This window comes from Cyprinus carpio, chromosome A22 (genome assembly GCF_018340385.1).
Source record: "Cyprinus carpio isolate SPL01 chromosome A22, ASM1834038v1, whole genome shotgun sequence".
Lineage (NCBI taxonomy): Eukaryota > Metazoa > Chordata > Actinopteri > Cypriniformes > Cyprinidae > Cyprinus > Cyprinus carpio.
In genome coordinates this window covers 10239515-10265771 of record NC_056593.1, presented here as the reverse complement: position 1 = coordinate 10265771, position 26257 = coordinate 10239515, and the positions used below count along the sequence as shown (strand labels likewise).

At 41.7% G+C, this 26257-nt stretch overlaps 1 protein-coding gene across 3 annotated transcripts in view; it reads left to right on the top strand.

The window, feature by feature from the left end:
- The window catches only part of LOC109091619 (midnolin), a 28427-nt gene extending 5163 nt beyond the window's left edge, over positions 1 to 23264 (top strand). For 2 of the 3 annotated variants that reach the window (XM_042711848.1, XM_042711846.1), the window contains exons 2-9: positions 1017 to 1248; positions 3290 to 3377; positions 3469 to 3531; positions 11415 to 11879; positions 12014 to 12134; positions 12228 to 12539; positions 17934 to 17972; positions 20083 to 23264. In XM_042711848.1, the coding sequence (XP_042567782.1) occupies positions 1025 to 1248; positions 3290 to 3377; positions 3469 to 3531; positions 11415 to 11879; positions 12014 to 12134; positions 12228 to 12539; positions 17934 to 17972; positions 20083 to 20345 (1575 nt within the window). In that variant the 5' untranslated portion in view covers positions 1017 to 1024 and the 3' untranslated portion in view covers positions 20346 to 23264. The remainder of the gene's footprint in view (positions 1 to 1016; positions 1249 to 3289; positions 3378 to 3468; positions 3532 to 11414; positions 11880 to 12013; positions 12135 to 12227; positions 12540 to 17933; positions 17973 to 20082) is intronic. The other variant, XM_042711847.1, reaches the window with a different exon arrangement.
- Positions 23265 to 26257: the final 2993 nt, after the last annotated feature.

Below are 26257 nucleotides of genomic sequence, written 5' to 3'. Positions count from 1 at the left end.
TTATACGTATTTCTAAATACAATTTAAATTTATGTAATACAAATGAGTATAGTTATAACAAGCAGCCTAAACACTGTTCCCAGAAACGTTACTAATACTACTTACATACATACAAAAGTTAATTGCTAGAACTTCTGTTCTAGAATCCGTAGAAAAAGAAAAGAAAAAAAACATAGAAGATTCACCCATATCAATGTGTACAATAGGCCTACATATCATAAATATATCACAAAAATCGCTAAAAAAAAAAAATGTGGGTTGTGGAAGAAGACGTTAAAAAACTGACACAGTGGGCAACAAATATGCAACCTGAGACACTTCTTGGTTATTATTCTTAGCTATATGTAAGATTTTATTTAGTAAACAGAGCGTTCAGTGTTGCTATTTAAATAGTGAAGGTTATATTGGGTGACTTTTGTTACTTTGACAGTTTGCCTCATGAATGGTGTGGAATTGGTTCGAGTGGGCTGGAACTCCAGGATTGGAGCTCCTCGCCCACTCAGATTGGATTTGTCCTCAATGAGGAAAGCGGTGTTGGGGTTGGGAGGGGGGAGGCGGAGTTTGCTCCACGTGGGTGAGAAGCACATCCTCTCATTGGCTAGACAGGTGACGGCATTACATGCGTCTCCTCTGATTGGGCAGTGCGATTGTGGGCGTAACCACAGCGGCACAAGTGGAAGCGAGATTCGGTGAAACAACGGGCATTATTATGCGTGAGTTTCTCTTCGCGATGAGGGCTTCGCTTTAAAAAGAAAGAAGGAAGAAAAGAGAAAAGTCGCGCTGGTTTTGCAGTACACTGTCAACGACAAAGGACTACAGTTATGCATTTTACTGAATACGCATTTTAATGCACTATCGGAAAGAGAGAATTAAATACTGCGGTATAAGAAGCAGGATCGATCAACAAACGGGAATAATCATTGGGAATATTTTCCAAGAGCTTTCACAGATAGCTTTCCATTGAGAGATCCAGCCCTATCCGTCCGCTCCCATCGACCCTGTCTCCTCTATCGTAGGCTATCGAATGGACCAGCATCCGAGCGCCCGGAGCTGCAGCAGTCGCGGAGCTGCGCCGTCCTGCGAGAGCGTCTCCGGCGAGCCCCCCATGAATTTGTACATCCACTCCACCACCGGCACACGCTTCGAGATCTCCCTTCCCGCAGAAGAGACCGTGGAAGGGCTAAAGCGAAGACTCTCTCAAAGACTGAAAGTACCCAAAGAAAGACTCGCGCTGCTACACAAAGAAACGTGAGTAGTAGTCTGATGTGTTACTGTTAGACTGCACGGTTAGTTATTTTTAACAATGGTTGGAGCCGGTCAGAAGGTGGGTTCCTGGCTGGGCTTCCGAATGGAGATTTTCAGCCTCTGATGGCAAGCCGTTTTAACATTTCTTCATTTAAACTGCCTAGTAGGCTTTTATATCATTACGTTATGAGCATTTGTTTTTATTACTACCACTTGTTCCAGTAGTGATTAGTGTATCTTTCTATTTCACTAGAAAATATAAACGAGGAAACATTACATTCGATTAGTATCTATTCAATTAATCACTTGTAATTATTCAGTAAACACTGGAGCCTATTCCTTAACTAGTTTGTTTTTCAGTAATGACAAGTAGCTATTGTTGTTACTAGTAACCATTTGCAATTATGTGGTTCATATATATTTCACTTCTAACAAGTAGTATTAGTATCTATTCCAGTTTAGGTATTCATTAGGTACTAGTAGTGTTGAGCTATTCTAATAGTCAGTATTATCTGTACTACTGTTATGGTTGCCAATATTGGGATATTGAGGACTAGCAAAACAGTCATCACTAGTATGCAAAGAATGAGTTGCTGGCTAACTGAATAGATAGTAGTCACTACTGGGGTAGTCAAGTGCTTGTATTCATGACAAAGAAAGGCAGACGGTTACTAGTACAAAATATGTAGTTTTAAGGACTACATATTTAAATGGCTTGCCATAGACACCTGCATCATGGAGCCCTGGTTTGTGTTGTTAAATGCATAGCAACTTTGCAGTCCATGTTGTATATCTTCCATGATATTTTTGCTGTGGCAGTCCACAACCTCTCAAATAGAGAAGTGAAAGATCTATGCTGTTGACAGTGTGCTGTGGAAGTCAGTTTTATGTAGGCTATGTGCAAGGTGCAGAAACCTGCATTACACCTGAAACTGTACTACTATTTCCCTTATAAAGGGCCCAACGGTGTGCGCAGTTTTAGTGACAGTAGTGCATGCATATAAATAGAAATTCCTAATCTCTTGATTAAACTGGTTGCCTTGCTTGATTAGAATATGCATGGCGTTAGTATTTGTCATTTTAAACTGAATGTCGGGGAATAAAGCATTCCTAGTGGGACTCGCACCACTGTGTTAGAATATTCTGAGCAAACATTAAGGGAAAAGGGAGTAATGTTAGTTTCAGTGCAGTTTGCACATTGCCTAACAATTGCACTTGGGTGGTGGAGCTGGGAGGTGAGAGAGAAGCTCTTTTGTCACTTGCAAATGACCCTAACAGTTGCATTGTTTGTGCTTTGAATTGGGCCGATTGAAAAGCCCTCACGAGTAATCACCACCAAATTACATCATCCTTTTAAAACTAAGAGAGTCGCTTAATCTCTTCTGTTTGGTTTAGCTGCCTCCAGGCCAAGTGCTCAGTCCCTTTGTAGGAGGTGGTGACATTTAGCCTGAGCACATGTATACACATTTATGCCACTAAGACAGATATTTTTATCTAATAATACATTTAGACTGTGTATTTGAAACACTGGGATTCATGCGGGGGTGTTTCGGGAATAAACATGCTTATTTACATACGCTGTAAGACTAAGACACCCCTCGTGGTTTTTCGTCTGCTGGTATAGGCTACAGATGTACTAGCCTAGAATTATTTTACTTTGTTTCATATACTTGTCTAAAAAACATCTACATCATAACTGAACCAAAATAGATTTTTTTATGATGGTTTTGTGTATAATTAAAGAGAAAGTTCACCCGAAAACGAAGATTCTTTCATCGTTTACTCACCCTTGTGTCATTCCGAACCTTTAAGACCTTCTTCTGTGGAAAAAAAAAAAGAAAATATTTTGGAAAGTGCCTCTGTTTTTTATCCATACAATGAAATTCAGTAGGGTCCAATGTTGTTTTCGACAAAATCAATTGCAGCATTCTTCTTAATATCGTTTGTATTTGGCAGAAGAAAGTAAGTCCTAAACAGATCTGTTTTGGAAACAACATGCTGGAATTCGTCTAGGAAAGTCTAACATCTCCTTGTTTTTTTCTAGACGCCTGAGTTCAGGAAAACTTCAAGATTTGGGAATAACGGATGGGAGCAAGTTAACGCTGGTTCCAACAGTTGAAGCAGGCCTAATGGTAAAAAGAGCTTGAGCTACATTACATGTGCTATTCTTCGCCAACTCTTTTTGCCACACATATTTACCCTGCCGTATCTCTCTTCTCAAAGTCTCAAGCATCAAGACCTGAGCAGTCAGTAATGCAGGCGCTGGAGAGCTTGACGGAAACACAGGTAAGGTTTCACTCTAATAAGGTCATCCCAGTAGATGCTTGAATTACACAGTGGCCCACTACATTGGACAGTTGTGTGTACACTTAATCTAATTGCCAGGGCAGCAGCGCAGTTGGCTCTTTTTTAAAGGATCATTTATATATTTTTAAACTCTCTACTTGGCAAGATGTTGCACTGACACATAGGTGAATGGGATACAGATGATGCCCTCCTAAGCTTTTAACTTAAAGACCTCCACACACTTACTACGCATATTTTAAGAAGCACCTTCCAGTTTCCAGGCAACATCTGTGAGCTGAGGCAAACCCCACCTACAAGCCACTTCATTGAGATGCCACCTTTCATGTGAAAGGAAACTGTGTCCAACTATGTTTATGCTGCTTTCTAATTAGTATTTTTATTTCTAGCTAATGGTTAAATCTTATCTATTAGATATTTTAACTCATTTAACATATTGTTTACATTGTTTATCCAATCAGTTGCTGGATATTGACAAAAATATCTTCCAGATACACTTTGGCATGAAATTGGTCCGCCACATGCCTCTGCGGCATCTTCTTGCTGATATTTTGGGAAATCCTTAGTTATTCTGAGTTATTCTGTTTTTGTGTGAGTGATATGCATGTGCATTTGTGTAGGAGAGGAAAGCGTCTATCTGTAATGACGATAGTGTGACGGAGTGTGGATGTGTGCGTACGAGCGGGAAGGGTAGACTGGGGAGTGCACCGCTCTTATTCAATACGCCTTCTCTCCTAGCAGTGTCCCCTGTTTCTGTAGAAAAGCTTTTTAACCTGTTAAAAGTGGCTGTGTTCGGCCTTTCTCTTTGAAAAACCTTTAGCAGTACTGTGCAAACATTCCTTGTTCTTTTTCTCTGATCTAATATTTGTAGGCAGCTAACTGTGTCATCTGGTCGCTTACGAAATGGCCTCTTTTTAGAAATCATCATTTTTTAGTCATCGTTTGTGTCTTCTTTTTTTTGTAGCTTCATGGTTACGAACATGAACTGAATGAGTCAGTATAATTGTCAAATATGAGACATTTCACTCTTTCAGAATTGAAATTAGTCAATTGTGCAGCCACAACGACTGGAGTGATCTGCGCTCAGTGATACCTACCTCATAATCTTGCCATGTAGGAATAGATAAGGTTGGATTCGTAGTTAAAGTGGACAACCACATACACACTACCTTACAGAATTGCACTACAGAATTCCAAGAGCTATGGCTCTTGCTTCCAGGGAAAGATCTATCTCAGACTCCTTGTAACCAGACTGTTTTATGGGAAGGGAAGGCCTGCAGTTATTGGAATGGCATTTTTCCCCTTATTACTCTGGCCTAACAGCTTTTTCTGGCCTATAATTTAAAGCCGCTGTGGTTTCGCGTGTCTCTCCGTAGTCTCCCGCCGTTAAAGAGGAAGAATAAAATGACATCAAGGAGCTTCTTAGTTCCAAGGGAAAATCTAGCCCAGTTTCTGCACTCCACTTGATAGATCAGCCGTCCTCTTGAACATTAAAATGCCACTTTTGCGTTTTGTTGTTGGTAACTCTGCCCATCAAGTAGAAATAATGACTGGTGTCTGATTCTTCAGGCGACAGAGTTTGTTAATTAGCGGTTTCGGTGCTATCCCGCCTCTAAAGGCAGGTAGCTTGCTCGCTTTGTCCTTGGAGGATAACATAGCGGTTTGTTTCCATAAGCAAGCGCCTCTCCCCTAGTCTCAACGCTACATACTAGAGATGTTTTCCTGTCATAACTCTCCACCCTCCAGACACCCACCTACCCACTTTAGAATGGGGCTGGGGGGCTTGTCATTGTGTCTGGAAACGGACAGATGCAAATAATAGAATGCAACCATATAGAGCGAGTCACCTCTCAGTCACCCCTTGTCATTAACACCCACCCAACCCCCTTCCCGGAGGGAGCAAGGGAATGAGAGTAACTAAATCTGAGAGATGGCCGTAGTGACGTCACCCCGGACGAGGGTCTGATCTGTATGTGATTGCCAGGAAGGAGAGTGATGAGTCAGAATCCTAGGTATAGATTGAGGATGAAAATAGAAGCGGTGGGAACGCACGTCACGCTGAATGGCAAGGCTCCACAGGATGCCGATGGCTTTTGTGCCATATCTACAATGATTTTTTTTTTTAGTTTACAGATATTTGAAATAGAAGAGACTGGTGCTGGCGTGTCATGTGAACAGCTGGCACATGGGAGGAGAGATTAGTTTTTGTTTCCCTGATCAGCGATCTGGCCCATGCCTATGTATGTTCGCACGGAGAGCACTCCCGATCCAAGAGGGACTATGTTGACATGGGCAATCACTTGGATTCGTGACTGTTCCTGTTTTCCATCCGCCTTTGTGATTGAAGTGTTCAGTTTCGTGACTGAACTGAAAAGGAAGGAGGGGGGTGGGGTGGGGGGGTGCTATGGAGAACTTCTCATTAGCTGATAACCAAGCCACCAGCTTTTTTAATTAGGGTCAAACTCCTCTTCTGTACTGAGCCGTTTCTTCTTCTTTTTTTAGCACTGTTCCTTATGCGTGCCCTTCTTAGTGTTTCTTTATTGGGTGACATTTCTCTACATGTTTTAGTCATTAATTAATACCGAGTCCCATGATTGTAGATATTTTGAATCCTGTTGAGTGTGCGACACGTCTGTTTTGACTCAGTCTCTCGCCTACCCAGACAAATCTGTTCAGTCATCTGAGGAAAAAGGTGTTGCGCTTTCACGGTGCATATCTTTGATGCTCAGAGAATGAGGAAGAGTGGACACAGCAGGAGCAAAAATTTAAAATGCCATCAAAATGCCTCAGCCTGTTTGAAAACCTGTGCTGACCAGCTGGCCCCCATCTTTTCACAGATCTTCAACAGATCTCTGGAGTTGTGTGAAGTGCCTTCCTGCTTCAAACGCTCCACCATCATCCCCATTCCAAAGAAACCCAAGATTACAGGACTTAACGACTACAGACCTGTGGCTCTAACATCTGTCGTCATGAAGTCGTTTGAAAAAAACTGGTTCTGGCTTATCTGAAGGACATCACTGGACCCTTACTGGACCCCCTGCAGTTTGCTTACCGAGCAAACAGGTCTGTGGATGATGCAATCAACATGGGATTGCACTTCATCCTGCAACATCTGGACAAAACAGGGACTTATGTGAGGATCCTGTTTGTGGACTTCAGTTCGGCTTTCAACACCATCATCCCAACAGTCCTCCAGACCAAACTGACCCAGCTCTCTGTTCCTAGTTCTATCTGTCAGTGGATCACCAGCTTTCTGACAGATAGGCAACAGCTAGTGAGACTGGGGAAATTCATGTCCAACAGCTGCTCCACCAACACTGGTGCCCCTCAGGGATGTGTTCTCTCCCCCCTGCTCTTCTCGCTGTACACCAACGACTGCACCTCAAAAGACCCCTTTGTCAAGCTCCTGAAGTTTGCAGACGACACCACACTCATCGGTCTCATCCAGGACGGTGACGAGTCTGCTTACAGACAAGAGGTTGAGCAGCTGGCTGTCTGGTGCAGTCTTAACAACTTGGAGCTGAACATGTTCAAAACAGTGGAGATGATCGTGGACTTCAGAAAAAAACCACCCTGCACTCCCCCCACTCACCATCATGAACAGCACTGTGGCTGCAGTGAAGTCATTCAGATTCCTGGGAACCACCATCTCTCAGGACCTGAAGTGGGACAATCACATTGACTCCATTGTTAAAAAGGCCCAACAAAGGCTGTACTTCCTTCGCCAGCTGAGGTTGTTTAAGTTTCCACAGGAGCTGCTGAAGCAGTTCTACTCAGCCGTCATTGAGTCTGTCCTGTGCACTTCAATAACTGTGTGGTTTGGCTCAGCTACAAAATCAGACATCAGAAGACTACAGAGAACGGTTCGGACTGCTGAAAGGATTATTGGTACTCCCCTGCCCACCCTTCAAGAACTGTATACATCCAGAGTGAGGAAAAGGGCTCAGAAAATCACTCTGGATCCCTCACACCCAAGTTACCCCATCTTTGAACTCTTGCCATCTGGCCGGCGCTTCAGAGCCGCAAATACCAGGACAGTCAGGCACAAGAACAGTTTCTTCCCCCAGGCAATCTACCTCATGAACAGTTAAATGTTCCCCACTTATACAATAAAAATGTGCAGTATCCTTATATTTATTTGTTACCCCTTCATCCTAGTACATCCCTGCATCTTACTCAATCCAATTCCATTATCATTTATAGCACAATTGTTTATACACTTATTTATCTGCAAAGGGTTTTTATTTTTTTATTTTTTTTGACTGTGTGTTGTTGTCTTTTGTGTACTGGAAGCTTATGTCACTAAAACAAATTCCTTGTATGCGCAAGCATACTTGGCAATAAAGCTCTTTCTGATTCTGATTCTGATTCTGATCATTTGCTTCATGTCTTTCTGAACCTGTATGCCCTTTATTCTGTGGATAAAAAAAATTGGACCCCATTGACCTTCATTTTATGGGAAAAAACTTATCTTCATTTGTTCTCCACAGAAGAAGAAAGAAGCCATATAGGTTTGGAATCACATTAATGGTTTTGGTCAACAGACATGATGGAAAGAGGCTCCTTGCAGGTTCTGACTGATCGGGTTTAGTCTTTACCTACTGAATCCTCACCATTCAATCACTTGTAGATCTTGAGTAGGTCAAACCCCTTGAGTGAGATCTTTGAAGGTAGTCTTCTCTTTAGGGTTTGAAGAAAGATGCAAGTGATTGATTATTGTTATTGCATCCACACCCTTCATACCCCTATGTGAGGACTATATTGATGGCCCCATGGTATGATCAAAACCCACCAGTCGATGGTGAGGGTTAATAAGCTGGTTTTGAACTTTCCGTGTTTACTGAGGCCTTTGATAGGTGACCAGTAGTCTTTTAGTCATGCTTGGTATCAAAAGAACCCGTTTTCTTACTTGACCCCTCATAGACAGGTGTCTTCAGGCTGTGGATGAACGTCAGTCTGGTGCTGTTCCAAGCTCTTGCCCCGCATCTCCTGTGTTACAGAAGAAACCGCCTGCAAATGAGTTCCTTGAACCGCAGGGACCCCAATAAATAAAACTGTCAGCTATAGAGTTGGAAGGGAGGAAAAAAACGGAAGGAGCTAGAGGCGTACTCTCACTGAATATTTCATCAGCCTCTACTGGCATCCTCACACCCCTCCACCCTTCTCTCTCTCGCTACAAGGCTTCTCCCCTAGCCCTCCTCCCCTGTCTCCCCTTATCATGTTTTCTTTCTCTCTCCTTCACTCGCTTTTCACTGCATAGCAACCGCAGCCCACTGCAGAGCAAAATGCCTCCCCAACAAATCAAAATGGACGAAGTGTAAAAATAAAGGAATAGTAGCTCTAGTCTGTTGGCTTAGCCAAGTATACAATTCTTCAACATGGTAACTTTGTTGCCATAGATGTATGTACGTATCTGCCTTTGTTGCCTTTAAATCAGCCTAAACAAAATCTGCAGATACTGCACTGATTTTAGGGCGAAATTTGACGAATAAAAAGAGTTTATAAGTCTTTTTAACTAGTGTTTTTGACTTGTATTCCAGTTAAATGTCTAAAAATCCTTGTATCGAAACAAATTTACATAAGAAGCAACTGCATAAGAGTTTCTAAGTTTTGTTTCACTACACTGGCAGATTTTTTATTTGTAGTGAACTTGTTTATACTTAAGGGAAAAAAAAATCTGCAAATGCAGTAAGACAAATTATACTTGTATTTAAGATACAATTAATAGCTCTAGAGATAAAACAAATACTTTCTAAGTTGTTTATATTTTAAAAAGTTTTTTAAAAGACATTCCCTTTACAAAATACTATATTTTGTATGAATCTGCATTATACTACATTCTTATTAATAGCAAATTATGTTGTATAAATGAAAATAGAAGAGTAAAACTTTGAATTATTGGCGTTCCAGTTCTGCGGAAAACTTTATGGCTGCATATTCCATGTGGGGCTGTTTTTTAGAGAATATGACCTCCAGTTTATTCATTTTTCATGTAGTGAGAGAAGAAGGGGTGGGTCCAGATAGGCTACTGGTTTCAAAAGAATTTCCTAACCAGTGTCAAGAGCACTCTGTTATAGAACTTGATCTGTGTGCCTTGATGAGAGAGAGAGTCAGTGGCCTTAAGAACAAAGAGCCCTGTGCAAATGTACACTTGCGGTCTCTTTTGAGTACCTTATCCATTATAGGTGCTATAGACTACATGTTGACACTTCAGGCTATGTACACCTGACAGATTCTATATAGCTGTGCTAGGTGAAGTGTGGAATTTCTGACCACAAGTCTTCTAAAACTCTTGATTATAGGCGGATTTCTGAGGGTAACTAAATATGGGCTTTCTTCCACAAGCACCAAGGCTGTCCAAAATGGTCTGTTAATATATCTTTGTTTTTCCAGTCAGGTCAAGAACTCTTAAACACCACAGAAACATTGCACAATGTATACTTGCACACACATTCCTTAGATGCTATGTAAGTGAAGACTGCAGATCCATAAACCCGCTGTGTCTTTGTCTTTGTGGTCATTCAGTCATTGCACCAGAAGCATGTGGGTTGGCCAGTGTATTGACAAAGGTCTGTGTGACTCAAACTGACGGCTGCTGTGGGGAATGTCTCTGCAGACCATGTCCTCGCCTTTCAGAGGCACTTTTACTGGTTTGTGGAGGTTCACGCACTCTCTTATTATGTGGGATGAGTCTGGGCTTTGAGTGAGTCAGTGAGATGCTTGGCCTTGATGATGACTGATCTGCAAGGCTAGGCTAATGTGGGGTCTGGCATGCTTTACTTAACGATTTGCAGTCCCAAATAATTTTAATTATTAGTGCTTGGATGTTCAATGCCCTCCTTGCTTCAGATATTCAAAGCCTATAACAGAGTCGCTCCACTATATGCTAATGGAAGCTGAGAAATTACAGAGACCTTTTGTTGGAATCTGAATTGTGCATTAGATGCAAATCAACTCGCAAGACAGCTGTCAGTCAGGGGTGGGATGCACCCTCACACAGGGGTTAGCCACAAATGACATCTAAACAGGGTTTACCATAAAACTTGACAGTATATTTATTCTTATTCTTATTATTATCATACTTAGCTATCAAGGGGGGTTTTAACTTCATCTCTCCTAAAGATGGGAAAAGGGTCTCTGTACCTGGCTGTTAGGGTCTGTCAGTAAAATGCACAGAATAGTAAAGGTCACCCAACTGCAAGAGTGGCTGCTTGATGGAAAAATAGATCAGCAAAAGAGCTAGAGAAGATTTAAAAAGTTAACAACAGGTCAGCCAACACAAGCACACTTGGATGCTGAATAGATCTACTGAAGGAATCTTCACAGCTATCGTTGTTTTTTTCTGGTACATTCGATTCTTCTATGCTTGTGCATTAGAGTCATACTGCATCTTTCCACAGTTATTGTTATCAAAGCTGAAGATGCAACCAAGAAAGTCTCAGGGTTGAAATCGAACAAGGATGAGGTAGTTTCAATGTTTGAAGTGCAAAGTCAAGACAAGTATTCCGTATTTCTTGCCTAGTTTTCCAGGGGTCGAAGAGCCCCTTGGCTCAGCTTCCATTCTGGGTACTCCTAAAATGGGCAAGCCTTTCCGGTCCAGCCTTTCAAACAATTAGCTTTTATGTGACTGTGTGGCGAGTGGGTCTGCATCCTGTTTCTATGGCTGATTTTTCAGGCCTGGGGCCAGACAGAAGTTAGTGTTTCGTGGGAGTGCTGAATGGTAGAGTGTTTTGTGTGTGTGCGCCTTTTGTATACTTCTGCTTATTCATAAAAAGGCATTCAGTCATGTTGCCAAATTCTTTTCCAGTTTAGAGCAGTGCAAAGGGCATTACTAAAGCCACCCCCTCTTCATTTTCTGTTCACAGGTCAGCGACTTCCTGTCGGGACGGTCTCCTTTAACCCTGGCTCTGCGAGTAGGCGATCATATGATGTTTGTCCAACTGCAGTTGGCAGCTCAGCACTCTGGCGGCCCACAGTTACAACATCGACATCTCATATCACGTGGGAGTTCAGAGGGCACGACAGGACAGTCTCATGCAGCCTCAGGCTCTGCCTCTGGGATGGCAAGGGTTTCACACAACCCTCATCCACATCACCCGCACCCACATCCTCATCATCCAAACACTGCACTCCCATCTAACCCAGCGGCCTTCCCACCTTCCCCCTCTATCCCATCTGTTCCTCCCATGTACCCCACCTCAGCCTCAGGGCACTGTAGCCCTCCACCACACCCCTCTCAACTCCCAGGAAGTTTTCTTCACTCCCAGCAGCCATCTTCAGCCTGTCCCACCTCTCCAAGCAGCCCTAGCCCTGCAGCTTCCTGTCCAGAGGTTAGTCAGTGTTTGCCCTGCATTATCCAATTCAGTAATTTTGTATAATAATGGTGATATATTACGTTTACCAATTAAATTGGTAAGATGTGAAACTATACTTACGGTTGACCACTGGCCCATGTCTTGCACAGGCCAACTGCCCAGCAAAGACGTCTGGCAATTGTAACACTCCCTCACGATCCCGCAAACCAGGCGCTATCATCGAAAGTTTTGTGAACCATGCTCCTGGAGTTTTTTCTGGGACATTTTCAGGTACAACTTCTCAGCATACGACAGTTTTATTTATAATAGATATATATCTGTAATTTATATCTTATTTCTATATTGTTTTTTTTCTTTCCTAAGGCACTTTGCATCCAAACTGTCAGGACAGCACCGGACGTCCAAGGCGAGACATAGGCACCATCCTTCAAATCTTGAATGACCTTTTAAGTGCCACTCGGCATTACCAGGGCATGCCACTGTCGCTCACACAGCTCCGCTACCAGACCCAGTGTAACAGCCCCAGCTCACCCACACCGTCGCCGTCGCCACCGCCTTCACCTCCCCACACCCCCAGACTAAGCAGCCTGCCTACCATAGTGCCCCCTGAGGCCCAGCCCACTCTCCACCCACTGGTGCAGTGCCAGAGCCAGATCCGCATGTGCAAGCCTCCTGGTAAGTTGTATTGCATTTGCCAGAAATTATACAGTGATGTATTTCCTAGTGCATTTACTGTAGCCAGTAGCATTTAGGATCTAGCCAAGAGGTTCAAGATTCATATTCAAGGTAGAGTTTATGTAGTTTCAGAGTGTCCAAGACAAGAGTGCATGGATAAAAAAAGTGAAGATGTTAAAGAGGGGGAGGAAGAACTAAGCTTGTTCTTTCAGGCCCTGGTAGTCATGCTTCAGCAGCCACAGCATGTCTGGCTTTGTTTCTGTGCTGACGGTGTCCTCTTTCCTCTGAGAAGCAAAGAATGGGGGTGGACTACTCTGTTACCAAGAGGAAAGAGGCAGAGAGCCAGAGGGAGAGAGATAACGAAGCGAGATAGCACTCACAGACGTGTGGCAGGTACGCCGCTCTGTCTGGTAAAAACTGATTATCTGGGGCAGCTCGCTTCAGCGCTGAGGAGGAAATTGAACTGCTCTGTCATGAAACACCACTGTTGGAGAGTACAGAGATAATGAAGAAATATCATCCTAGCACTGTTCAAAGCACAGGCCTGTTATCAATCTAGACTAGATTAAAAGCATACCAAGCTAACGCTGCACAATATGAAAACATATCATCAACTACTGGGGTGGGATAACTTCGGTCACTCGATTTTTGCAAAGGGTTAGGAAATCCTACGTGTTTTTTTTTTTTTTTTTTTTTTGAATTGATACAGACTTATTTTTCCACTTGCATAATGCTCCATCATTGGTCGTTATTCTTCTCCCACATTGAAAGTAAATGGGCCATCATACTGGTTCCACTCTTGCTTGAATGCAAAAACCATCCCAGCAGTTAGGGCCAGGGCTAGTCAATGGACATTTGTTTTCTGAGCAGCCTTTAAATAGAGATTCACTCAAGAAATATGAGCTCAAAGAGAATGCTCATTGTGTTTGAAAGTCAGCAAGAGGAGGCGGAGGGAAAATACCAAGAGTCCATTCATAAAATTGTTGTTTATATCCGGCCAGTGACTGCCCACTGATTAATTGGCGCTTCCTCTTGGGCAATATGGAAAAAAGGGAAGGGTGCTGTGGCTATTTTCTGGACAACACCACCTTGCATGTCAACAGCCTGATTTAGATGTGAGATTGCTAGATAGCTGTCTTGAGCTCTTTTAGGGGCCATTTACACGACAATGTTTTCAGTCAAAAACTGGAAACTTTTTATGAGTTTTGAATGTTCGTTTACACGTCAATGCCGTTTTGGGGACCGAAAACGCATTTTTTTGAAAACGGGTTTCAAAGCGCAAGTTTTTGAAAACGGCACCGTTATCGTTTCCATGTAAACACCCAATACGGGAATCTTTGAAAACGGTTACATCATTTGCGTCGGTAGTACGTGTTAGGTATGTAGACATGTGCAGTACGTGTCGATTTTAAAGGCAAGCGCGAACAAACATACACAACAATGGCGGAGTATATGGTACTGTTGTTGATGCTCAAGAGTTTGCTAACGCTTCGTCAGCAAAGTGTGGATTTACTTCACCGATATTACAACCAACAGCAGAGACGCAACATATACAACATATAATCGTCACTTCCCTACAGGTGCTGTTTACTAACAAGTTGACAGTGCCAACTACTGGCCTTGCATACATAATACAGCATTTTTGGCCGTTTTTGTGGATATGTATAAACGTGAATCATTTTGAAAACATTGTCGTGTATATGTGAAATTTTTAAAAATGCATGAAAAACTTTTCAGTTTTTGACTAAACGGTTGTCGTGTAGACGTAGCCATAGACCTATATGCTTTGGCACCTCGTGACCAACTTGCCTACATGGGACAGACACCTCAGTGTCTTTCATTACCCCCTTCGAAATGTCACATACTTTTAGCAGCTGTCTACTTGATGTGATTGCAGACCAGACAAACCCGATATCCCCACCATACTCGTTTAGACATCCATCTATGCACACTGCTCTTGGATTCTTCTAGACATTTGGCTTTGACAGACTGTAGTCAGTATTTGCAGAGATATTGGGGAGGAGATGGGGGATGGAGATCTGAGGGAATGAAGAGGGTCGCCATTCTTGACTCAAATTCCTTTGTTTGCTAGGGTCTCTCAGCCCCCTTTGCCCACTGCAGGCAACCCCTTTGTTTGCCCTAGTGTGCTATAATACTGCAGTGGTCCACCAGCCTTGCCTTTTGTAGATGGAGTGAATGAATGAAAGCCTGTAGGGTAAAACTTGGGGATGGCCTTTAGATTTGGTATTGCCTGGCCAATGCGGTAAATGGAGGGAGGGAAAGGGGGGAGACAAACGGTTAATAAACTGGGAGGGGGAGGATAGTGCAGGAATGCTTTCGCCCCTCAACGTTCTGCATCTGTCAACTCAGGTTAGTTTAGTTTGGGCTGTGCAAGAGCGTCAGGGTGGAGCTGTATTTTAGCAGAGTGAAAAAGAAAGAACAAGGAAGGGTGCTCAAATTCCTTCCCTCGCTCATTTAATCCGACTGAAAGCAAACGCTCCCGGCTGCTGTGTACATACTGCGGCGATGTGAAATGTCAAGATCTCAGACCTCTTTGTCCTGGCCTCCCTGGTGCTTAACTGCCAAGTTCTTTTCCCCAACCCAAAAAAGACAGTTTTGCTTATGTGCAGATTGCTTGATCAAGTGCCCCAGGGCTCTCACCATGTCACAACGGTGCTCAAACCTGCCCAGCTCAACCGGGGGTTAAATAATTCATTCCCCCTCCTTGCTCACTGCCAACAAGCATGTAAGAAACCCCCCAGGCCGACTATCCTTAGCTGCTCATCAGGCGGGGGCCGTAGCAAACCATATCCGATGCATTTTATTGCTCCTTGTATGCAAATTGTGGTCATTTGAGACCACAGCTCCCTGCAGGGTCATTGGTGCCGTCGTATCAGAAAAGCAATGGAGATGTCAGGATTTGACCGCTCCCCTGGTTTAGTTCTTACTAAAGGTTTCAGATGGCTGAACACAATGCTTGTCCTGTGCTGTGCACCCACTCCGAGCTCCTCCCAACCCAGAGGCAACACTGGCACCTGTCCCAACTCTTTGGGAGTTAGCTACAGCTGGCTAATAGAACAGGAGCACCTACTGATCACAGAGTACATCTAAACAGGAGAATTGCAGAGGCTTGAGAACTATGAAAGTGTGTTTTGTTAGGGGGGAAATCTAGTCACTCGGTTTGAAGATCCTGAGGGGATTTGGTTAGACAGAGCAAATGCTAAATCTATATGGTTTTTAAAAAATCTTTCATACCATTTTTAGGTAAAGTTTCAATTCAATGACAATTCTCTGTTCTATTTGTTTCTTGCATGTTGGTTACACTACATGAATTAGATTTTGTAGGCAAAAGTTTTTCAAATGAATAAGCAGTGAAGTAACTTTGTTGCAATATTTAATAACATTTTTATTCCTAGGAAGTAACAATAGTATTAATCATTACAGTTATTTTTAATTATTAAAAATGTAAGATATATTTAAAAAAAAAAAAAAAAAACTTTTTTGTTTTTATTTTGATATCAGGACAGTTTGGGATTTCTTGTTTTTTCTCTTTTTTCAGATTTAACTTTTATGCCTCCAAAACTATATCAGAAAAATTTGAATACCAAAATTAAATAAAACGTTCTCATCATAGAGAAACTTATTATAGGTGTGAATTGCATTTTAAATGTATTTTTGGTAAACAAATAGATCTGGATGAAAAATAAGTATTACATGCCAAAATTTGATGTCTGACAAACGTGACATACTTTTGTGTGACTACCTCCTCCACTGCCAAGACATCTCCCCTTGATGCAGAGTGATTTCAGCACCCAGACTCGAAAAGATCACAGGACTTATCAAGGCAAACAAACAAACAAGTCAAAGACAAGTGTTAATTAAGCTGATCTTTAATGGATCAATGGCAGAAGGAAAGCTTGCAGAGACTGCCTGATCACTGTAGTGTGGGCTGACACACTGGGTTGGGCTTAATGTTCTCCCAAAACCCTGCTCAACTGACCTAATAACCTGCAGACAGGCCAACAGCCTCAACGACTGGGTAAAAATCCTCCCTCCATTGCACTCTCTCTCTCCTCTTTCCTAATCCTCCTCCTTTCCATTTTCCCCCTCACGTGGCCATCAGCACTTGGTCTGAATCTTTCTCCCTCTATGCGGGGATCAATACATTCTCATACATCAGCTCATTCCCTTCAAAAAGCATGAAGCGAGTGCAACATCCCAGTTTTTGTTTGCCAGAACGCTGCTACTTTTTAGATTCCAGAGGGATTTTTTTTGTGTGTGTAATCTCTTCCACCCTCTGTGACATGTTCTCATTTGCCTCTTTCTCTCTTTTTCTATGTTCCTCTGAGGCCTCCGTCATGAGGCTGTATTGAGGAGGAGGGGCGTGGGTGGATGTGGGTACTGGGGGGGAGGGGGGTAGAAAGGAAGGCCAGGTGTATATCTCATGTGCGGGCCCGAACAGCTGTGCAGCAGGAGGCGGGGCTGGGGTTGATTTGTTCTTTCCTCCCCCCACTCCTTTCCCCTGAGGCTCGGGCAGCTCGTCACAAGCCTTTTTTGCCCCAACCCCCCAAATATGAGCCGCAGGCCTGAGAATGTCGAGGGTGCAGTGAGGGCACTGCAGCACACACGGCTCACTCTGAGACAATGCATCATTGGCGTAGGGACGAAGGAGGATGAGGGCGAAGATGGGGGGAAGGGCTTTTTCTGTCCATGATGTTCACTTGCAATCGTTGCTGGCAGCAAAATAACTCTGTTCTTGTCCACCCACCCCCTGTATGTGTATGTGTCCAAACCTTTGCGCAGGGAGGGGTCTTGGAAGCAAGGGACAGAGAAGGGAGAGCTTTTGCACTGCTTGTGCTGCCTTTGTTCCTGGTGTATCCCAGCCCCCCACCGCAGCCGTTCACTCTTTTTGTACTCACGACAACCCAGGCGGTTCTGTTGGGATGGCTTTAGGCCTGCTGGCCATGCCGTAGCCTAATAATAACCCTCTAAATGGCCACATTGAGTCTCTCCCTCAGGCAGCCACGGTTATCCTAATAATGATGCGGGGGTTGTTCCAAACATTCAGGATAAGTGAGTTTTTTCTTGCAGCACAGCCTCCAAGCCATGCCAAACTAGCGGTGATGTATTTTTACAGTGTACATGGATCTGTTTGGAAAGGCGACTGTGTGGGAAAGGACATTGGCAGGGGCCACAGATTCTCACAAAGAACAAAAAAGGACTTGGCTTAGAAGCCAAGACCATTGTGAGCTTCATACAATACCTTGACAATGGCACACCGTGCCCAGTGCTGTTAATGAGTCCACTGCTCTGTTTCTCCCAGATTTCTGTAGTTCGGTCCCTTGAGGCACCGCACCATCATTTAATACTTTTTTTTTTTTTTTCCTCCACCAGCCTCAGTTGGTATGCACAGAAGAGCTGACAGGATGCAAGGTGAGGTAGCTGCCCTACTTTTGAGGCCTAGAGTTGCAGGGAGACTCTTTGAAAGGGCAGATGAAGGAGAAAAGCACAAGCATTAGCATAGAGACCCTTTCTGAATGGTGTATCTGTTGAGCTTGTTTAGTCGGACAAAGACGTTTATAGCCCATAAAGTCCCATTTGACCAGAACCTCTTCTAATCATGCTAAAATGCCAGAGCAAGCCTCAAATCTCATTTGTCTAACCAGGTTAAGAATGAACTGTTTGGCAGATGTCTGCTGTTGATCTTTGTACAGTCTGTTCTTTCTCTATGAATATCCAAATGATTAAAACTACCACTTACATTTATAGCGCAAATCCTTCCTAGATGGCTCAAACCCGCCCACCCTGGAAAGATATTAAGTAAAAGGGGGAAATTGAGCCCACATGAAATCCTGATTTCATTTTGATATAGAGAGGTGGATGAAATTGATTAGTGAATGAGAATATGCATCTGGTCTCTTTTTCTATTGCATTCTGGGTGGAATTCCAGAGCATGTCTTTCTCTCTCTCTCTCGACCTCCTTGTCTGTCTTTCTCTCCAGAGGCATTGGGGAGGAGTGAACTATGTGTGCGTATGGGGGTGGGGATCTTGGTATTGGGGGGTTGGGTGGGTGATTACTCGTTCAATGAGCTCAGGCCAGGAAAAGAAAGGGGGAAAAAAGGGCCCGACTTCGCTTACAATTTCCATTTGCTTGCATTTTCTATTGAAAGCCAATAGCAGTGTCCTCGCCTGGAGATGGATTGCTGCGCTAGAGCTAAGGTTTAATCAATAGGTCTTTTTAATTTGCCATCGATCCATGTTAAAAGCTACTGCTGCTGTTGCTGTGTGTGTATGTGTGGCGGAGCACATGCGATGAAAGATAGTCCATGCTCAGGATTATTGACATTCTAGCTGGCTATTTCATTATTTAATTCTGGGATAGTTCCTAATGGAGCTGGCTAAGAAATTGTGGTTTCTTATTCTCTTCCATTCTCTTGAATATATTTATAAAAGAAAGGTTTAGGGTTGAGTTGTGGAGTGGAAAACCCCCTTGTGTCCCCCCCCCCCTCTTAATTGGCGCATTAGCCGCTAAAACCCTAGCATTGTTTGTGAGATTAGAAAGTGCAAGGTATTTGCTTCCTGTTAAAGAAACAGCAAAGTCAAGATCATATCACTTGGGAATGTGTGTGTGCATGCACGCGTGGGCGTCGGTCTCCTCACAAGAGTGTGGGTTCCTTTGTGAGAACGCACTTCTTCCTTTTGCGTATCTCAAGGGCACGCCTGCCAGGACATTTCGAACCGTTTCTGATAAGAGAAGAGAGGACTTGTTGCCACATACTGGGATGTTCTCTTTTGAAATGAGACGGCAGAAGAGAGTAGTTATTTCTGTTCTGATTCAAAGAGAGAGAGAGAGAGAGAGAGCAATGGGGTGGGGGTAATCGCAGCATGCCTTTTTAAGAACATCAGCGTCACCACTCAGACTTGAGTTTATTTATCCAGCGCCCAGCCTTTGATAACATTCAGCAGGATCAGCAGTCGGGATCCAAAGCACTGAGTCATTCTCTCCTAGACTAAATATGTGTATTGCACCAGCATTTCCCCCTGCTGAAAAGACTAGCGTAGATAGTCACCACCATATGTTCTGATTTGGATGCTAGTCATTAGCATGGTATGCTCAAATGCCGATCGTATCCACACCAAGTCTTTCTTGGTCAACCTGTTTTGCCAGAAAGCTTGGTGTGCCAGCTAGTGATGAGTCAGTGGTCAACTAGTCAGTCAACATCCTTTTATTTTTACCCAATTTATGGCCATTACAGCCATACATATTCTGATGAACACCTTTGGCTGCTCTATCACATCTTGCATTGTTTTTTGAGTCCCGAAAGTGTTGTAAATTCTCAAGACACCTGCATTCTGTTTTAGGCTGTTGTGTTCGAGTCAACTAGTTGTTAAGGCAAACGCTATGAAATTTCGATTTTAGAACGGTGTATTTTTGCACATCCTTTTGCCAGTTTATATTACCCTAACCAGTGCCATTTAACCTGAACCAAAATATTCATGGCTTGACTCTAACTGCTGTTGCTTGTTCTTCCTGATTCTTCAGGTGACCGATTGCGTCAAACAGAGAACCGAGCCACGCGGTGCAAAGTGGAGCGATTGCAGTTGCTCATGCAGCAGAAGCGTCTGCGCAGGAAGGCCCGGCGAGACTCCCGCGCCCCGTACCACTGGCTCCCCAACCGCAAGGCTGGACGCAGCAACAGCAACAGCAGTATGTCTAGCGAAGGCTCCCTGGACCTGGACTTTGAAGACTCTGTGTGGAAGCCCGACGTCAAAGCTGATATGAAATCAGAATTCATCATGGCCTGAAGCAACAACGGTTGTGCCATCTTCATCGAGGAAGACTGGGGTTTACACTTTTTCTAGAGGAGACTTTCTGAAGACTGTGTCCAAAGTTGCACATTCAGAATCTCGTAGGCTTCACTCCTCATGACCATAAAGACTTAAAGACACAAAGGAAGAGTCACAGACTTTTACTTACCTTTCATCCTTGATAGACGTTGATCTTGGAATAGACTAAATTTTCAAATGACGATGTTTGGATGTGGATTGAACTGATGAATAGACAGAATTTGGACTCAGAACGTCCAAGAAGTAAACACAAATGAGCATAGCAGACGTCATTGGTGTTGGGATGTTTTTCTCTTTACTCTTTTTATTTTATTTTATTTTTTCCAAGGGGGAAGATCCATACAGGCCAAATACAGGCACGATGAACTAACAAAAATCAGAAACTGATGCTACTTCCTCCTTTTTTTTTCATTACAAATGGGCATTCACAGTTCAAGAATCATTTGAAGGGGGTTATCTTTGTTTTTAAGTCCTGTTTTTCTTGAATCATGATGATTTATGAAACAAAATATGTAGCATTACCCACAAAGCATTCAGGTTTTTTATCTTGTAGATGACGAGGGTTCATTTGCACACACACACGTGATTTGAAATAGACAAACAACATCATAACATAACCAAGAGATGGCACAGTGCATGTTTAGTATAAATATATTTAAAAAAAATAAATAATAAAAATGCTTTCTCCACAACAGCTCACTGTAGAGTCAGAGGTTCAAGTAGGAAACTAAAACATGAAACGAAATGAAAATAAGCTGACGTGATTGAAGATGCAAGGCTTTTGAAGTAGGTTGTTTTTAGAATATATAAAAAATGACTTTCCTTTTTTGACTCCGTGTAAACATACAAACCAACCAAACTTAAAACAGCAATTGCTCAGCAAGGCTGTGAGATGAATCTGATGTTATATAATCATTTAAATACACACTGTATCTCTCCTGTTACTGTCTAAATGTCTATAATAGAGAGAGTGGTGGGGTGCCAGAGGAATAGTTTACAATTGTGCATTATAATGGCTCGCTTTGCCAAAGTGGAATCTCTCATTTATGCATTCGACTAAAACAAAACGCCGTTCAAGGGTGTCATCCCAGCAACCGCTTACAGTTGTGATACGATTTTAACAAGACTACCAATATTTAGTTGTCCATTTGGCAAGACTTCTTTACAGATGTAAACATCCAAGCATATCCTCCACTCTCGATAGTGCCTCATACGTAGACGCACTGACATATTCAATCAGGCGTTCCACAGACAGACGGTTCTGCTGCTATATGGGACTTCTCTTTGCATGCAAAAGTGTGATCTATCCTGATCCTTTTTATAGAAGAAAATAATAACAACAATACTGAGATACTGGTGCTGAAAAGAAAAGATATACAAGCATGAATTTGTTAAAATGGAAAGAAAAAAAAAAACGCTCCAGCTACTTGGGATTTTTCGAATTCGGAACGTGATGTTACATATCAGTCGCAAACCAAAACAGGACTGGAATTCTACTGTACATGAATCATTCCTGGACTAACTAAGGAATAACGGAACATGTTCTACTCCCAACATCCAAGGGATCCGCGGAGCAAACCCCCGACACTCCCATCGGACTAACAGGGATGTTAGCAACCAACGTTCGCCCCTAATGACTTCTTGGAAATAAACGTGAAAATGTCCTGAACCACATCCATGTTGCACTCACTGAGTTTGCAATGAGATTACCTACCTGAAGGGGAACATTGTCTTTTCCTTTTTTTCTGTTCAAGTGGCCTTACCGTTCATTATCGAAACACTTGCAGAGTGGTGGACAACATAGGGATGTTTTTGTTGTTTTTGTCCAGTGTTTTTGTTCAAGCGTCAATTTTTCGGGGGCAATTTTTGTGTTTAGGAGGTGGAGGCTCTATTATGTCAAGGCTTCAGTGCCTTAAAGTTTAGCCCCTTCGGTGTGTACGAAAAAAAAAAACACCTGAACAAATTATTCGCATTTATGCAGGTTTTTATCAATTTATAGGCGCTCTGGTAGAATATTGTCTGTTTTATGGTTTGATTGTTACAAGTCACGACCTGGAGTTCAAACAGGTTCCATCAGTGTGTTCCATTGTTTGTTTGATTATGTCCCATGAACCCTGCTGTCCTACAAAGAAGCAACAAATTTAATTGAAAAAAAGGAAGTTTCAACTGCAGTGCTATAGAAACAAAGTGCCCTAACTCTCAATTGAGATGTCCTTTAAGGACACGCTGACAACATGCACTTCCCTTCTTCTCAAATAAACGACTTCAATGGATGATTTCTCCCTCTCCCCCGAGAAAATCATTATTTCATTTTTATATATGTATGAAATATACTCTGTGTGTGCCTCACCTATATGTAAAACAGTTTAAAAAAAAAGAAGTGAAAACTGAAAAAAGCATAGGAGATGATCTGGGTTTTAGGATGGGGTAATTGAACGAGGGTGGAGGGAGGGAACCGGGGGCATTTTCAATAGTTTGTTGGAGTTCTGATCACATCATTTAAGTTGCCTGTTCTTTCTTGTAGCCAATGAAAACTGATTACAAGAGTTGAGAAAAAAAATAAACAATTTACTATGTTCTAGCTTATAGACCGGTGTAGCACATATGTGACTGTATTAATTTATGAAACCAAAATGGTAACTGTGAATTATGTATTTCTTTGTGCTTTTTTTAAAGTGGGCGGAAGGCAGAAAAGGGCGTTGATGTGCCCTGTTTTGTTTTTGTGGAATATAATGGAAATAATCAAGTAAAAAAAAAAAAAAAAAAAAAAAGGAAAATATCTAAATATATTTTTTTCTTAAGCAATACATTTCAGTGTGACTTGTGATAGGACATTTTCTTTTTTTAGGTAATAAATTGAAAGAAAAAAAGTTTTAATTGTGTACGTGTGACTTATTTACTTTATCCCCTGTGCAGTTTGCATGTTATATATACTTTACTATGAAAAGCTATCAAAAGAGAGAGAGATTTGGGATGCTCTACATAAGCAGCTACTCTTGGTCTCATAAAAATATAATGTTTTGACATTAGCATGTTGTTAAGCTAAAAGCACAGCTCTCTTAATAAGCATAACAATGCGCTGTACACACAAATAACTGGTAAAATCATTTTCAGTAACTTTATCAGTACATTTTAGTAGCCTACTGAATGAAATGTATGTTTATCTATAATCAGTAGAGTGTGGAAGCTATGAAGTCACTTTGTAGGGTGGCTCGGCTGTTAGCATGACACTGGTTCCCTCGACAAAAAGCCTATAGGATTTTTCCATAGGCTTTTGAATTATCACAAAAAATAAGCTCTGTGTTCAACCATAGTTCATGAAACTTACACGTTTTGTTCATCAAGATAATCTTCACAAAATTATATAACTTTGATGAAATTTGAAACCTAAATAAAAGCGCTAAAACTTAAAAAAAAACGAAATGACTAAAAAAATAACTAAATGACATTTGAAAGCACATATTTCTGTACATTTCGAAATAAGGTGCATTAAAAGTCAAATCCTTGATTAATATGAATATTTTAATTAAAAACCTGTCTCCATGTACTATTAAATAAAATTCTAGTACATTTAATCTATTAAATAACAGCAGAGTGAGCGAGTTTTTGGATATGGTAAGATTAAACTTATTTTAGTGAATAAAGTACCACATTTCAGCTTTGTTAGGGTGGGTAACGTTACACAAAATGTTATTTTATCCTTGCTTCTAGGAAATCCTCATATGCTTTCTAACAGCTTCATGTGGCAGTAAACATTTAAATTTAATGTGGCTTTAAGCATTATGCATCATTAAAGTTTCACTTTCACCGTGACTAAGCCATTAAATGTGGTGTTAAAATGGAATAATGGTAATATGAGTTTACCTTACAAACCCAGAGTCTCCGCATCAGTAGGAAAGCTATAAAACGAGCATTTTCCATCTGAAGACTTGTGTTGCTTTTCGGGGGATAACAAAAAAACATCGTCGACTAACAATATAGTTGGTTATTCTTCAATTAATTGTATTATACTACAACTGGAAAATACTGTAAATTGATAAACTGTTCAGCGTAATGACATTTAATGTCTCTGACGGTGCCACATAGTTCCATTTAGCAACTTGTTAGCAACCATTTTTTTTAAGAAACTTATCAGTTTAAAAAAATCACGAGTGGGGTGTAACTGTTGTGTTTTATGTCGAAGAATAAAACGTGAAAGTATCTAGAGCCTGTGTGAACCACGGACTTTATTTTAGGGATTTAACCAAAATCCCATTCAAAAAACCTATTGACTCTGGGACGATGGAACCGGAATGCTAAAATGCTAGCTCGCTTCTGGGTTTTTGCCTATAAAGTGACATCATAGTTCCACCACTCTATAGTAAGCTACCTATGCATTTTCTGCCAATGTGGATTCATGTTTTCACTGAGCTTAATATAATGTTGTCTGAAGGGAATATGCTAATTTGGCCAAAGGTGGATATCTTATGAGGCTGGATAGCTGAAATACATAACTTTTGCAACACAATATGTTTCTAGAACATATTTGTGATGCTTGAAAATGTTGTGTTGTGCAAAAAAAAAAAAAAAAAAAAGGTACAAATGCTAATAGTAGCGCAGAGTCTCATAGCGGCTGCGCAGTTTCGTGATGAAAGCTAGCTTTAAACCGTACAGATTTATATGTGTCTGCTGTTCGCTCAACCGCAGGGGTGCCAGATCAGAGATGGATCGAGTGACGTGATGGCGACTGAGACTCGAATGCTCCCCCCATCTGTCAGGCAGTCCGTCCTCCTCCTGAGAGCTGAGACGAGATGACAGATTGAGGGTGAACGCAAGGACTGGCTGGTACAGTAGGCAAGTGGTGCACAGTCATATGCTGTTTTAAGGAGAAGTCTTCAGCTCAAAGCTCCCACTCTCTCCCGAAGAAATGTGAATAAAATTTATCAGAATATAAGAGGTAGCCATCTGCAGAAACATAAAAGCAACTGACAAGAACATCGGAGTTCAAATTGGTATTCAAATGAGGAAGATTACTCCCTGCCAGTGAGTGGGGTCATCTTGAAAATAGTATGTGGGTGACTTCCCTCTGGGTCTTTTCAATCTGCAATGCCAAACACAATTATAAAACATCTTCTTTCATATTTCACAATTATAAAACATCTATAGGCCTATTATATTTTATTTTGTGTTTTTAGTTTTAGAATTTACATGGATCCATGGATTTATATTTACAGTCAGGTCGGAAACCAAACTGAAAATATTGGACTCAAAATCGAATTAAAACATAGTTTTAAGCTTCATGGCATAAAAGGTCAAATTAATAAGAAATACTTAAGAAATGCTTTGCACTTTTTCTAGGTCAAAGCAAATTTTAAAGATTTTTGGTTCAAATGATGTATTTTGAATAGCTATATTAAAAAATGTATGGATGTATAAGCGTGCTTTGACATTTTAAATAACCTTTTAGGCTTTAAGTTCAATTATTAGTCATGCAAATTAAGTATAAACATTAAATCTAGTGTCTAAATGCAAAGTGTGTGTGGCCAATATAAGCTACGAATGCCCTGCATACTTGTTTACAGAATTATAAAGTGGGGCAATTCCAACTTTGCAAGGACAGTCTGGCGATTCTGACTCACAGCCTGTAAGTACCTTTTCATATTTAAAGAATTTGCCACTGATGATTCAAACACAAGTTTTGAGCAGTGAAGTGTAGCGCTTGTTGTTTGTCATTTCTCCGATCACAAATGCAGACATGGTTTATTGTTTATGCAGCGCGATACGCAACGCAACATGTAAAAAGGCAGTATAAGTCATTATAATCAGTAATTATGTCCCCACTGGATGCACCAAATGCCTCGTTTCTAATGGGTTTTAGTGGTTTTGTCTCA